The sequence below is a fragment of the Calonectris borealis genome, chromosome 1 (assembly GCF_964195595.1).
Source record: "Calonectris borealis chromosome 1, bCalBor7.hap1.2, whole genome shotgun sequence".
NCBI lineage: Eukaryota > Metazoa > Chordata > Aves > Procellariiformes > Procellariidae > Calonectris > Calonectris borealis.
The window spans coordinates 45,389,633-45,406,440 of NC_134312.1; the positions used below are offsets into that span (position 1 = coordinate 45,389,633).

The following is a 16,808-nucleotide window of genomic DNA, read 5'->3' on the forward strand; positions in this document are numbered from 1 at the left end:
CAAAACCAGTCCAAAGCATCATGCAAAAATACTAAAGAAGTTTATAATTAATTCACCCTAACTGTAATTTATTTTTAATTTATACTGGAAGTCACTTAACAAAATATGTAAAAGTAAACAGTATATTTTACTAAATTTTTAAGACTATTCATTCTAAATGCCACAGCTAATGGCGTTTGTCACTAGCATGTGCTCTAAAATGTTCATTGTTTCTGTTCTATCACAAACATGATGGAAGACAAAAAGGTCCGTAAAGAAAAATTTCAGGCTATTGTAAATAACCTATAAAATAACCTGTAAATAACCTATTGTAAAAACATATGGTAATTATTTTTCATTATACTCTGAGGTTAAATGAAAAATTAAAATGATATGTTGATGTTGTATAGAAAATTCCCCATTCGTCTACAATTTCATAGGGCTCCCATTGCTGTTTTTACTGTCTGAACATAAAAGAGAATTGGTTAGCTGTAAGGTTAAAGCGGGGTAGCTAAATTCATGAATCAAAATGCATGTTAAATGTATTGTAATGACAACATACAATTATATCTAAGTCATTGAACTGGAAATTGGAAAGTTACATGGATGATTGTTTATTATTTCTCCTTTGATGTGGTTCTTAACATAGCTACTGTTGGTAAAGATATATATTTATCTGCAATCCATAGTTATTCTCAGTCACATAATGACCTTTATTGTTACATGAATTAATAGACATAGTAGAGCAAAACCAGAGTGTAATCACATTATAATTGTAATATATTGCTATTAAGTCAGGAATGATTAAGGTTTGGTGTTATCTTTGCTTCAAACATGGTTCTTTGCACCTGGTTATTATGTTACAATAACTGTATTATTTACTAAAAATAGTGAGCACATATACGAACAACGTTAATACGTTAAGAATTGTAATGACTCCATGCAGTTAAGAAAGGAACCATTTCAGAATTTTTACCGTTTCTGAATTCAAGTGATGGCCTCTATTTATCAAAAGCAAATGAGCAAGAAATTCACGAGCTTTGCCATCTGATCCCTTTAGGGCTGACAGCAGATATAGGTGCATTTTTAATTATTTGAGGCAGTCCAAAGTAACAGGCAAATTTGAAGAGACGTCTGCATCATACAGGCATCAGGAACTCGGTACGGGGCTGTGGTAAGGTTGTAACTCAGATGAGATCAGAATAGCTTCCAAATATTTACAGCGTATTTCTGTTCTGTACTTAAATACACAGTTAATTGTTATCACGAATAGAACTGAATTTCTGAATTTTGGTCTAAATTCATGTATCTTCATGATTTTTCTAGGCCACCTAGTTTATCTAGGAGATAGCTGGAGGAAAGTCAGTCAGTTGATTTCTCATGCTACAACCTACTCTCTGCCCCATCTCTCCAAAGAGACTGTGCGGCTGCAACATTTCCTTCTCTCTGCAGCCGGGCTCTACCCCACTCCGTAGCCCTAGGGTAGCCAGACTCTGACTCTAATCTATGCTGTGGATTTACATTTCTCCACAGTCATTCCACTTGCTGGCTGATCCTGTTAGAGCCTGGCTCATCCTGCTCTTTTGTCTGTCTTGTTTGCCTTTCTTTATGCAGAAACTTTTCAATGCATCATAGCTACCTTGGGAACAGCCTGAATCCAGTCAAAATGCTATGAATCTCTGGAGAAGTTGCGAAAAAAAAAAGGAAAATGTTGAACCACAGTTCAGCTTTTAGCATGGCCATTCCTTCCACACGTCTGTAGTTGTCTGAAGCTCAAACTGACACCCACTAAAACAGTCCAGAATAACAAAACCATGGTAACTATTTCTTGGCCTAACGCTGAGCAAATTTATCATATTTGATGCCCTACTACCCTAAACAACTTATCTCCCAGACAAACACTGTGATGATTGGAAAGGAGAACTCTGAGAGCCTGTATGCAGGTCTTAGTTGGAAAGGAAAATGAGAAAATCTGGTTTAGGAGAGAAGAAAAATGATGGTGACACAGAATTCTTGACATGGAAAAAACTTTCATGACAGAAGGAATTACGCATAACCTACAGCACACAGATAAATAACAAACACAGGAAAAAACCTAATATACATCCAGCACCTCATTTTGAACTGGCGTAGACAGACAATCCCGACAGAGAATTTGAAGTCAGCAGGGACAGAAGAAAGACAAGATCCTTACTAAGAGAAGGAATAACGGAGATTGAAGAGAGTGATGAAGAGAGAAAAAGAAGTTAAACAAGGTTTCCAAGAATAAGAATTGAGCAGTGTGATGGGAACTCAGAATTTCTAATTGGGTGACCATGGAGTCTATGTGGGATGAACAGTGCAGCACCTGAGCCCTTTGTAGAGCAGCAGATAACATTTAACTTTAGATTAAGTTACTGCCATGTTCAAAACGTGCATAATATATAAAACTAAACCAATGAAAGCCATCCGTTTAATATGCACAAAAGCTAATTTTGCCTTTAACTTAGAAATACCATTTTAGAGGTGACAAAACCATATTTTAATGTCTCCATATATTTCACAGTCGTTAAATAAATCAAGTACAAAATACTGTGTTGCCTATTTTACTGTATAAAGAGAAATGAGCTGACGTCACAGCTAAGTGTCAAAATACTCACAGAGAATTACTGCACTACTTGTGAACATATCACGCTTTTTCTTACCGTTCTTATTCACTCAAGCTACTCAGCTAGCAGTGGTTCATTTTTCTGGAAACTACCTCTGAACACTGGAATTCCCCTTATCATCAGCCCTAAGAAAGCTCAAGAAGGTGTGCTGGCATAGATTTCCAGCTTATAGCATTTTCTTATTTTTACTTTTCAACAAAAGTCAACTCTATTTCTCCACAAATTCTGTGAGCTCTGTGCACAGCAAATCCCGCTGAGCAGAGTATTATTAACCAGGCCTCCCAGTGCCACATTATTCCCAGCCATGCTGACAGGGAAGGATAACCCAAGGGTTAGAACACCTGACTGTGACTGGGCACCTGATGGCAAATCCTTGCCCCTGCTCTGCTGAAATGATACTGCTATTTTATCCATCTTTGGCCCAACTACAATTATATTAAAAAAAAGTGTAATAGATCTTCCCTACTTCGCTGGGGAGAACAAACGTAACTACACTGACAGAACTGTGACGTGTCTCATTGCTACAGTGATGGGGGAAGTGACATATAAACGTATGAAATTGACATTGAAGATAATGGTATGTCCAAGAAATGTTTAAGTTTAACGACTGAAGGAAATCACAGTATCTTGGGGGCATGGGGGCATGTTGAGGACTTTCCCCCAAATTTCAAGAATTACTATTCCAAATATTTGTGAGAACACCACAAGATTTCATGTTGAAATAACATTGTAACAATATTGGTAGTTTGTTTAAACTACAAAAGAATTGTTAGAAACAGCGTTAGGTATTCTAGTATGTTGCAGTTAAACTGGCATTAATAAAATTCATGTGCTGCTGGGCATTTTCTGCTGCCTCACACTGTGTCAAGCTGCCTCAGTTGTCCAGCAGTCAGAGGGACAGGCAGCTTGCAAAGAAGATGAAGATCAACAGCAGCAGGCGGGACAGAATCACCGACACATCATTGCTATGCTTTTCCTACTGGAAAGCGTAAGGTTGACAATGAATTATGAAATAATCTGACAGGTGAATTTTACTTTTATGCTGGGCAAATTTTAGGATCCTCAAGATGATGTGCTGATAATTGTATCTCAGCTAAATGGGATGGAGGTTTCTGGAGCTCTGGACTCTTCATGAGCACAAAGAATGTTTAAAAATAATCATTTAAAGACTGAAAAATACTAATACTAATTAGAAGTAAATCGACAAGAATAGAGAAATTAAAATACACCCAGTTTCCTGTATTTCTCAAATCACTTACAAAGCACTTACGGAAGTGATTGATTTCTGGGAAATGGAAATGCATAGTTAAATTTAACAATATAAACTACATGTGTGTAGGTTATCACCTACCTATATTATACTATACCATCATTACTACACGGACATTGATTTACATATGGAAAATGAAAAAAGTTAAAACATTCTTTTTTAGGAATGATGACTCAGTAAGTTGAAATTAGTGTGACTCAGTAGAGTTTGTATTACTACAGGACCTGGATTTTAATCAATATAAAATATTTTATCTTAACTTTATTTTCAACAAACCTGTTTGTAAAAAAAAAACAGTTCACAGCAGGATAATAAATGGAGAATTTAAAGAATCAGGAGAGGGTGATGGAGAGAAAAGGAGAGGCATGTATATTGGAATACAGGGGAAAAATATAAAAGGTAAGGGATTTACTAAAATGAGACAGACTTAGCTTAAGGGATTCCTTAGAGGAATGGAGCAAACCACTAAGAAGACAATTCTCTTTCGAGGTCCAGCTTAAAATTTCTCACCAGCACAGGCAAAATTGAATTTCCTTTCAGTCTATATTTAGAATGCATATTGTTCAGTGAATCTCCATCTCTGGTGCAAGCAAAGACAAGTAAAATAAGGAGACATAGGGTTGAAGATTATCTCTAAAACCAGTCACAAAATCAGTCATTTTCTTCACCATTGTTCCACAGCGGGGGAAACCAATTTGCACCTGTGGTCAGCTGGGGTGACCTAAAAAAGCTATACTGGTAAATTACTGGTGAAAATCTTTCTTTCAAAAAACAAAGTTACAGCCTAACTACAGCATATGTCCCATGTCTGTCTCTCTGTACATCCAAGACAGAAAAGAAAATACTAGCATCCTAAAACCTTAATAGAAACACACATATGTGAAGTAAAAGTATGAAATAAAATGTAATAATCAGGATAATGATACAAAGTAATAGAAATGAAAGAAAAAAGTTTTAATGAGAATAATGAATACAAATATAAAAACTATTAGATTATACAATGTCTGAAAATACTAGTATTGAATTACTATACATTACATATTACTATCTATTGTCACCCTGTTTTCTGTGACAGAAGTTCTTATTTTGAAAGAAGAAACACGGGTCTAGAAGACAGATCATAATATTGAGGCAAAATAAATCAAAATTACCGTTATTTACATTAGTGAAATAATGCTTTTCCCTTTACAGAACTTTAAGAAACAGTTATACTTATTTTCATGTGTATGATGCTTTCAGACTGTAAGAACTCATGTTACAATGTTTAAAAAAGAAAATAAAGTGCCTGATTTAGTTTCAGAACTTATCAAACTGCCAGAACCTGGCAAGGACATATGTATGACACGATGGAGTGATAATTTATTAATGAAAATGCTAGAGGTCAGTGTGAGGCATGTCTCTGAGTTTTTTCTCTCTTCTTCCCCATTAATACTTGGACTATATCTTCCCCTCCTGTTTACTGTAACATTTCCTGCACTACTTATATTTTTTCATAGCCTAAATCTTTTCATCTCCAATACTTAGCTTCATCCTCATTCTGAAAACACACTGATAGTTTGCTAATTTTAACTGCAAGGACTTCTCACAAGGATTATCACACTCTATAATTTGTTGGTATTAGTTCTCCTACTGATTTTTCTTTTACATAACACAAGAAACATAAGAATGGATGATCTTTAATTTTCTTGGTTTGCAAAGAAAGTGCCTATGACAGAGCTCAGTCTGACTTAGGTGATGACTTGCAGTTGACTCATCTTCCTTTCCTCTCACAGTCGTTTGGCAAGTGACTATCTTTGGCTACTAGGCTGTCTTGTGATTTTTGCTAGTCTGCACTGCTTATATCAGACCCACAGTAAGTATTGGTATGCTGCAGTTTTAATATACCAAAGCTGGTGTTCAATGGGCTTTGTAGTGAAATGGATAAATCATTGTACTAGGCAGTTTTGTGCACACACTTATGAAGAACTTAGGACAACATGAGAAGATGACATTGCAAATTTAGTTTATATGGTAAAGAAAGGCAAATGGACATATGTTCTGTGCAGGAATGGGTACATGCAGATGACTGAATAGGTACAGTTGAGTGTATATTTTAACTACCTCTCTGTATTCAAAAGTTTGTGCTGAAAATTAACACAAAGTATTCTATATTCTGTGTAAATTATTTTCTTAATTGACTTTCCTATTTTTACCTTAAATACTAAAATAATTGATACATGTAGCAGTTACTGATAATTCAAGCAGCTGTAGAAAGTCTTCAGCTTTGTAGTTGAGATGGGTTGCTAAACCTAAAGAATGCAGTGCAATTCCTATGTGCTTCTCCACTAACTAATTCTATTTTTGTGGGAGTCATTTCGGACTGTTTACAATGTATGAAAGTCATGGGAGAAAAAGTAGGTCTCACCTATGTCTCCCATTACATTTCCCAAACCCATCACCTCTAAGACTTTTGTGCTAAACGTGATCAACTCTTGCACCTCCAAGCTAGCATGGAGGTAGATGGGGCAGCTTTGCCTTTCTGTAGGCATCTGTATCATCTGTCCTTCCTTGGATTTCTGAAGTCTATGGCAGCCTGGTGCTATGGCTGGACAGAAGAAAGGAGGGAGAAAGACCCTCTCTCAGTTCTTTTGTCGTGTACATTGTTAGATTTCCTTCAGAATGCAAATTAGCTGACCAAGGAAAGATGTTATCTGAGCAGCCAAAATGCTATTAGTTAAGTGAGAGGAGGAAAACAGGGTTACCCAGATCATAGAAGAATGAAATACGGATATGAGAAAACATTCTTGGTGTTCAACATCTCTGAGATCTATTCCATATGTTCATTACCAGCCTGACTCCTATCCGATCTGGAACCACTCCATCTCTTTTCTCACATCTTTCTACACCCCATAAAGCCTCCTCTGCTCCCCTCTTCCATTTCTTAAACAATTCTGCCTTTGCCCAAATGCTGGCATGTGCAAATTATTTTATTCTGAAAACCATTCTGTATACCATTTGAGAATTTTTAGAAGGTGCTATCACATATTCTGGTTCCCAGATAGAAAAACATCTTCTGATTGAAGTAGAACATAGTAAATTTAAGGGTGAAGTCTTGTCCTCATTCAGCTGTGTGGCAAATGACATTTACTTCAAGGGTCACATGGCTGCACCTAGACTAAACAGCAGACTCATTGTGATATGTGTAGCAGCCTTCATCTCATCCTTATTCAGATCAAATCCAAGGCACAAGGGAAAGCTGGGTCTGTTGTAACCTTGCCTTTTGCCTTGATAAGAGTTGAGGATATGTGCAGGCTACTTATGCAGGCCCTGGGGCTTGGAAGGCTGCGCGAGTCCCTTGCTTTAGAAAACATTTAAAGTGAATGTACTGCCATGTTATATACAAAATCTGCTATTTTTGTAATATGTCTTGCTAACCCTTACAGTCACTTCCTCCAGGACTGTAGCATGGTAGATATGTATTATTACTTAGAACCTTACAAGTCTCATGTACTTATTAAAAGGCTGGAATTTTGTCTTCATATTTATACAAATCAAGACCTAAATTTATATATAAGTATATTCCCCCTGCTTTACAAATACATGATATCCAGAAAAGGTCTGCTGTATACTTACTCTTGTGTTGTTTCTTTCAGCTTTCAGTTCTGAAATCTCCTCCTCTTTTTCAAGCAGCTGTTCCCTGCATGCATTTAATTCTTTTGTCAGTGCAGCAAATTCCTGTGGAATAAAATTATATATGAAGTTACTCAAGATGTAAGCACTAGAAAATCAAATCCATATGCATTCTAGAGTTTGAGGATTTAAATAATATTTAGAAATCATCAACACAAACTAAAATAGCATATGTAAGCATCAGCATCCACCAAAACCATTTGAAGTCTGGGCATCTCTAATAAAAAGCGCCTATGGAAAAAGTGATTTAAGTTTAGAAACAAAAGAAGGTTCAAGAGGATGGCAACATCCTCCATACATAAGCTATCAGACCCACACCAGAAGAACAACAGAATTGGCCTATTTCATAGCAACAGACACCTCATTTCACACATAATGAGGTTCAACTCAACATATCCACTTAGCGAGTGTTCTTGCCTCTCTGTAAGGCAGCTGTTGCAATATGGCATGGGAGAAAAAAGTTAAGGTATTCACTGATCAAGACCTATCTAATATCAGATTAACATAAGTAATATGTGTGTTGTGAAAAAAATACTCTCATTATTTTTACTTGATATGTGAATTTAACTATTGTAATGTATTTGGGCATTATAGTGAAATGCTGTGATGAGTCAGAGCAATAATTGTTAGTTTGGTGTGAGTTTCTTATGAAATAACAACATAAAATGAAACCGGATTTTAAGTTGCTCCCGATGTTAAGTTTTATACATGCAACTAATAGGTTTTCTGAAAAGCACATTTTTTAGTTGTCAAAATTCCTATTAAAATGTCTTGATTTTACCATTGCTGTTACTCTTCCAAGAATATAAATAAATTTTTGCCTATACAAAAGGGCAGTCACAGATTTGTCTTTCATTTCAATAACAAAAACGTTTCACTCCATATGTGTTTATTTTTGACAGGCACAACATATACTAAACTGTAGTGGTTAATTTTATCCTTCACAGCAAAAAGATGCTACATGTCTCACGAAAACAGTGATGCAAAGGATGAAAAGCCTTTAAAATTTGTCATCATGTGTCAGAAAAAAAAGATGTCTTGATGAACAGTATCACTGCTTAACAAAGATATATACATATTTTTAAATATTAAGTTAATTTTAGTTTGACCAAAATGGTCAGTGCTTAAGAGCACCCACAAGCAGCCAGAGTTAAACTGGTCCTAATTCCCCCTCTCCCCCCAAAAGAAAGCAGTTTAAGAAAAAAACATGTCCAGGTAGTTTATCTTATCAGCCACTAGGATGAAGCTGAGACTAAATCTACTTATTTAAGACAAAAGCTAGCAATGATCTCAAAAGGACTTGGTTTGCTGCTTCCCCTCAAGTTGCTGAAAGCAGCTTTTACCTGAACTAAAGTGCTGTTCAACAGAAGTTTGGTAGGTATTCCTAGGCTCATTCTGTTTTAATCAAGTTTCTAAATAGTTAACGGTATATGGTATTATTAATAATATATTAAAAAGTATTCAAATAGATTTCAAGTGATATTCTGGCAATGTGTAACTAAGTTGGTTTTTTTTTTCATTTTTCAGCAGCTGGAACTGGATTCACAGTAAACCTCCATGCAAATTGCATGGTAGTAAGGAAAGTGTTGCTCTGATATCCTCAGTGGATTTTCTTTGAGAGATCAGCTATTGATCACACGAACCATGTAGTGATGTTTTGTGTCATACCTCCTAATCAGTATTTTCATTTTACACCCTAGTGGTCAAGAGCTTGTAAGGCTACGCAGCATACTTTGACATTAAAGCCCTTAACTTAGCTTTGAAAATGAGATTTAAATTTTAAAACTCTCTCTCACTTTTCAAAAGTATCATTAAAACTTCTGCCTGTAGGTCTTAATCTAGGATTCAGAAACTGCCAGTCCAACTGGGTTATTCTGTCCAGAATTGTGTTTAAAAAACTCCTGTCCTTAAGGTTATATAATTAACGTTACATACCAAATGCAAATATCATATTTAATAGAAAGCCAACGATCTCAAGTCAGATTGAATCAGAATTTTGAAGCACAAAACCACACATAAACACATATTTTTTTCTTCATATTCCTCGAAGAGAAACTTTATAGTGCTACAAGGTGGAACTCTTGTTACTAATTTACATACAGATAACACACATGGATAAGTGTCTATAAAACTTTCAGAATCTCACAGAATAAACTTTCTGTGTAATCTATGTAGTATGTTGTTGTTATTTACTTTTTCTCATTTCTTTGTATTGTTTCAGTTGGAATTAAAATAGACATTTTGGCATATGCTTGGTCATCCAGATGGGTGACAGTTGGTGAAAAGGATAACAAGTATCATCTGGTCACTTACAGTTCCAGTTTCTAACTACAGTAAGGCAAAGCAGTCTGATAACATGCTTTTGTTGATTTGCTTGGAAACAGAAAACACTAAGAGTTTATCAAATTGTACATTCTTTGCTGTGCCAAGACATGCCTGCTACCAGCAGTACAGTCCCTAATGCTTTGGTCAATATAATCTCAAATAATTAAGGAATGTAGTTCCTACTAGTTTGCTGAGCAGCATGGAGCTTATTCTTAGGGAAATTTTCTTTGGTCATCAGCTTAAGTTTTCCCTTGCTTAAAACCAAATCATTACTCAAAATTCTGCTCCCAGAGAGTCCCATACCTAACACAGTGTCCTCTCAGCCTTGAAATATCTTCAGCTTATATTCATAATAACTATTAGCATCCACTTTAGCTGGGCTACCCGTGTCCAGTGTTTTAGACCTTTTTACTTGAGTCCATGACTTAGCCCCTTCAAGCCTTTTAATTATTCAGTTGCTGCTGCTCTCTGAAATTCCTCCATGCTCTTGACATATCTGCAGTACTAGCATTTACAACAAGCAGTCACCTCTTCATACCTCTGGAGCTGAAGTGGCCAACTTTGTCTCTTCATCTGAAGTACTAGAGACTGCTTTTCAATTCATGTTTCCAAAACTACAAGTGAAACTCATTTTAAATATACCCTTTTCATCCAAGGTATCCCTGAGATATGACAACGTAATGCTCCAGGGATCGCGTTTCTCCCACAGGTTAGAAGCAAAGCAAAGTATATTTTTGTTTTACCCACTTATGTAAAAAATAACCTGTGATGATAACGACCTCTGCTCTTGCAATTCCCTCCTATATATGTGGGGGTCAAGGGAATATTGTCATCTGGAATTATTACTTGCAGCAGAAATCTTGCATGGTCAGTCATACTTTGGGAGCCCTGAAGGTAGTATCTGTTGCATAACTAATATGATTTGACAGGCACAACTGCACTCCTAAAGCTTATGTAGAAGTTGTGTGGATATAAAGCTAATTAAAAACTAAAGTGAATTACAACTATACGACTATTATTCAGTTGATCGCACTGGTTTTATACTACACTATGACATCAGGGCACTAACAAAATTATTTCGTAATAAACAACCCAAGAAAGAGCATTTTTTTTGCGATTTGAATAAACATAATCTTAGAGCCTATCTTATCTGCTGTTTCTCTTTTTGTCTTAATATTTGGGCTATAACACTCAGTCTGACTGAAAAATAGCTGACTCAAAATGACAGCACTTCATTTATACCATGTTTATCTTTGAAGAGAGGGCAGAAGCCTTGAAAACAAATTCAACAGAAATTTGTAGCCACTGAAAGGACTGCTAGGCATTACAAATAAAAAAAAGTCACGGACTTCCCCCGGTGCAGCAGCTGAGATACAGTCAGAGCAGAGTGGGAGGCCATCGGGACAGGCAGGCTGACAGTGCTGCCAGATGTGTTGGCAGCAGGACTGTGCAGGGGAGGCATACCACAGCTCCCTTACCATTAAATCTCTGCCTCTAGGGGCTGGCTTAACAAATGCTGCTTTCTTTGCTTATTGTTCCCAGGAAAGGCCTGTGAGGTTTATTTCTTATGACCTAATATGCAGAAAACATATATAACTAGTCTCCAAGCTAAGGGTATGCCACAGAAATTATGAGACCTCCTAGCTGCAACGCTCAACCGTTCAGCCTGTGTATACAGTCCAGTCCAGAGTGAGTTGAAATGAAAATACAAACAGCCTCTCATCCCCACAAAAAACCAAACCAAACCAAAACAAAACAACACTACTGAAAGAAAGGAGAAATTTTGTACGACAAAAAAAAAAAATCCTTTTTTTTTTTTATGGGGAGATTCGGCTTAAAATCTCCTCTGGATTTTCTTTCTTTGAACCACAGTTCATTTCAGGAATGAATGAGTGAACGAATCTCTGCATGGAGAAACAATGGTATGGTTTTATCATTCTTATTTTACATTCAACACAAGCTATGACAACCAATTTGCTTTCCTACAACTTTAGATGTAACTCATTTAACATAGGAAATTACTCTCTACTACAATTCCCTCAGAGTTTTAATCTTTCATTTATTATGTTTTCATCTAATCCAATTTTGTAAAAAAATTGTACCTTCTTTCTTTTCTTATTATTCCTTCATTGGAAATATTGTTGGAAATTCTCCACGCTTTTTAAATGACCAAGGATTTATTTTAGTAATTTTGCCATTACTAGCACACAGATTTCAACCTTGTTGACTCCTATTAACAAGACAAATCACTACAAAATTCTGAATGTAATTCACTGTTTATTGTCTTACTACAGAAGAGCCATAATAATAGTCCTTGATTCTAGATTAGATTGAATGCAAGATTTAAATATGTGGGTTTGGTGTCAATTTTCTGAAATGTTTAGTTACATTTCTGCTCAAAATGAGAGTTCATTTGCACACAAGTTTTAGATTGGAAAACATGTACCCTGAAATATTGTATGGTAACAGGAAATCTGTTTGGATCTCAGGACTAAAATTTTGGTCTTTTCATACATAAAAAAAGTCATACTTTCAAAATTGTAAAGTAGTCTCTGAATTAGTCTCTTAAAAATATTATCAGATCAGTTTGCACTATGATGCTGTTTGCATGGAGAGTTTTCTGTACTTCTCTACAAATAAATGTAAGAAAAATTGATTCAGTCTCCCTTTTCCCCATTTTTATGCAGTGGGCTTTTTTTTTTTTTTACCCCTTCAAGAAAATTGGCCACTAGTAGTAAATTATATAATAAATAATATGATGTGGGTGAGCCACATCATATTGAACTACTGAATCTCTACTTTGAACTGAGTGTTACTTTGTTTGACTCACACCATGCTTTCACAGACAGGGAATAAGGTGCTTTTCTTCAGGTGTGATCTTAGTGGCTCTTACATTGCCACTAAACGTGCTTCAAACTATCAAGGAACTACCAACACAGGTTTGGGTTATTTATCGGTCTGCAAGAAATCTAAAATGTGGAAAGTGTGATTAAATGTGACAAAGGTAGAGTTCATTAATTCACAGACAAAAATGAAGAGGATGAGATTTCTGTTATGTAAGAGAGAGTGGACTTGTGACTCCTGACTATTTCTCTTTTTCCCAGAAATGTGGGCACTTGACTGAAATGCTGAAATATGCAAACACTTATTCACACATAAGCACACAGTCAATGCTCCTTGGAAGAAAGAAAAAAAACTTTTCAGACGCTCAGAGCCAATGTTAACATCTACAAGAATTAATAATCCCAATACATTCACTGAACAGAAAATGGGACAAAGGGAGAACTGCTATATGGCTTTACACCAAGAAGGAATTCTTTCTTCAAATACTCAGTTGAATCTACATCAGATTTTGAACTAAGTCTTGCATGTATTTACTTATTCAGCTATATCTTTCTGGGTAGAAAAAAAAAAATCTCAAACTACTGTAGCCTCTCTGTGGATGGCCTACTATTGTGAATGAATTATTTACCATTATGACTGTGGTCCGAAATTAATCCAGATATGATTGTTTTTTCTGAGCAAAAAGAAATTGCCCCAAATTCTCTTTCAATACCTTAAAAAAAAACAAACCAAAACAACAGACTTGCTTCTAGAATACACTCGAAAAGAATAATAGAGAACTAAGTATTATACTAGATAAAATTTATGTATCTGATTAAGGCCATTGAACATATTGAATGAATTTGGATATACATATTTTGGTTTAGCTTTGCAGCATATGTAACCTGACTTTTATATAAATGTCATTTAAATTCAACAGCTGTATCATGTTACTGACATGATTTTTTAGAAGAACAAGAGTACCAAAAGTATTCAAAATTATATTTCAAAAGTCAACCAAAAAGAAACTTTAAATGTTATCTGTTTAAATGTTAGTCCACGTGATAGTACTTCTAGATAAATTTAAAGATAATGGGAAGAACGTACCACTGCCAGGACTTGTGATGTATTCTGCCTAATTTTCCTGCTATACTACATACTTGCTGTATAAAGATTAATTCCTACAGACTTTAGAAGCCAAAGTGAATCTCCCCAGCAACACAAGTGTTATGACAATGGGTCAATTTTTGGCAATGGTTTTCTCACGCAGGATTACTTCAGGAAGAAATCTGACACTACACACAGAAGACATGGACACAAATCTCCATGATAGTTTTCACTTGACATGAGGGCAATAACATCATGAATGTAATTCATGTGATTTTAGAATCATTGTTAGAAAGTAGTATAACCATAAGCAATGACCCAAGTCTAACTATCGAATCAGTACCAAACAGCCAAACACAAACCTGTGTTCTATTATTTCCCAAATTAGCCTGCAAGATTGTCATCTGAAACCGTAAATTTTACACGGCACCAGCTAAAAAATGGCCAGTTGACATTCCTGGTTTTTTCACAGTCAATTGCTCTTTAATGGAAAACTGCTGAATAAAGTATGCAATCTGCTGTTTTAATAATGTTTTCCCATTTCTATTTTTAATTATTTCTAATAATTTAGATTTGGTACTCTGTATTATCTGTTGTATACTGATCATTAAAATTTATGCTTTCTGAAGAACAATGTCCACCCAGTGGGTATTGGTCTGTTAAAACAAAGCTAGGTTTCACACTTATAGTAATAATAAATCAGAAGGACAAGGGAAAAAGGGCATGATAAAATCAACAACAGATTTTTACTTTTTTACCCACAGTTTCCTGTGTTCTGTGAGACAATCCAGGTTATGATAGCAGATGTGAGTTCACAAAAGCTTAAAAAAAAAGATCTCAAGCACAAGGCAGTAGATGCTAAAAATTCAACGTTCCTTATTTGTCATCCTTAGTATCAGGCTATAAAGCTTGAGGCTTCAAAGGACTTGACAGCCTCCATCCATAAAAAAGTAAATGTTAAAGATTATAAAAATATAGCCTACTTTTTAATATTTTTTATTATTATAATGTAGCAAATCCAATTATATCAAACTAGAGTCATTCTCCCATATTTATGAACAAGAATGAAATTGAAGTTGGGGGTTTTTTCCCCCCAAAAAAAGCAAATGGAAAATTTAAAGGTGTCTTGCTTTGCAGTTCACATTAACTAGATTGGTTCAGTTTGGAATAGATATCACAGTGAAGGACAGCATACTCTGTTACTTTGAAAATAACAACAACTGTTGCTTTGCTCCTGACTGACGGGAACACTGATGCACAGACGGTCTATAACCAAATTAATCAGCTGTTGGGTTATTACTGAAATGGGATGGGATAAAACATCACTCATATAAACGTCTGTACGTATAATAAAGCTGAATTTGTAATTCAGGTGGGTGACTTTTAAACAGCTCATAATATTATAGACAGAGTACGATGAAACTGCAGACTGGCTTACTATGTGTTTTAATTGGTCATATTTCAGAATGTTCTACCCTACATACTGTACTCTGTTCTGTAGAAGTATTACTCATGTAAAACACTATGGCAGCACACTTTTCAGAAGTGGGATGAAAGTGTTGTTAGTTGGGGCTGTAGTGATTTTTTCTTCAAATCATACTACTGAAGTATGGAAGCGAATCAGCTATATAATAAGGGAAATTGCATCACCAACTTTTTTTCCATTTAATAATCGATACCTTTGTTTTACAGATATTCATACTCACTTCTTCTAAAAGTACATAAATAATTTGCAGATACAGTTATATTGCAGACTAGAGTATATTATTATTTTCAAATGACACTCTTCAACATGAAAGATATTCATGTCAGTATGTCTTGACTGATTAAATATTGTACTGCATCAAAACTGATGACAATTTGCTACTCCACAATTAGAAATTTAACATCTATCAATAAAGAAAAAGAACAAAATATGGTCTAAAATGGCAGACTATGACTAATTTATAAAATCATTTTATAGTAAATGGAATTAATTTTATTTCAATTAATCAGAAATATATTTTTCCAGATATTTAAATATGAAATATGTGAAATGGTCACAGAGCAGTAGCATAAGCAAAGAATAAATTGCTGTGTTGAATTACAAGACTACAGCCTCCCATTGCCAGCAGAGTGTTTTATTTTATGCTTATCATCCTACATATTTTTTGCAAAATTAAAATAAACACAAAGTTATAAAGTCAATCACCCTGGACAATATGCAAATTATTGAAGCACTTTACAGACGGTACAATGGCTTCAGCACATACAACTCTCATTATAAGGCAGATTGAGGTCAGTACATAGCCCTGAGAAATAACCTAAAATAAATCCTGACAGAGAGGATATATGAAGGGTGACTGTAAGAAGCAACACATACTTACCAGTAAACAGAATAGGCTTTGTATTATAATGTTGGTAAGGAATGTGCAGCTTATTTTGGTGCCAATTCCAGCCTACAAGTCTGGTTGATTTTTACCATGCCTGACTCACTTTTCAAACTCTTCTCTAGCTTCAACTTCTTTCTCCACACAGCATCTTGTTGTTTTCTTCCAAGCAAACTTGACAAAATACAGTGTGACCTTTCCTTCTCCCTCATTTTGGAGAACACATACTGTTCTGACACTTGTGTCCTTCCCTTCTTCCTCAGCATTGTCTCTGGGTAAATTTTATCCATGATCACTCATTCAGTTATCAATAACAGGTCAAAAAGTCTGCTGTTTTGATTAAGAACACATGCTTCCTTCCACAGTAAAATCATATTTTTTCCCCTTTCAGAATCTGAAATAGCATACTAAATAACTGACGTTAAATAATTTAATATTTTAAATATATTTAAAAATAATAAAAAATAATTTTTTATCACTTTATAAAATCAAGTGAAAAGTATCTGATATTTTGGCTATTTTTCACTGTTTCCCATTTTTTCATGAATTTGCTCAGTGTGTAAAAAATTATAGAAAAGGAGAAGGACAGAGAAAATGTAAACATGCTTAATTCTATCA

General features: G+C 35.2%; 1 protein-coding gene across 1 annotated transcript in view; it reads right to left on the reverse strand.

Moving 5' to 3' along the window:
* PPFIA2 (PPFI scaffold protein A2) overlaps positions 1-16,808 on the reverse strand; it is a 349,091-nt gene that overhangs the window by 125,022 nt on the left and 207,261 nt on the right. Inside the window, exon 4 of the mRNA XM_075150610.1 lies at positions 7,510-7,611. Coding sequence (XP_075006711.1) covers positions 7,510-7,611 — 102 coding nt within the window. The remainder of the gene's footprint in view (positions 1-7,509; positions 7,612-16,808) is intronic.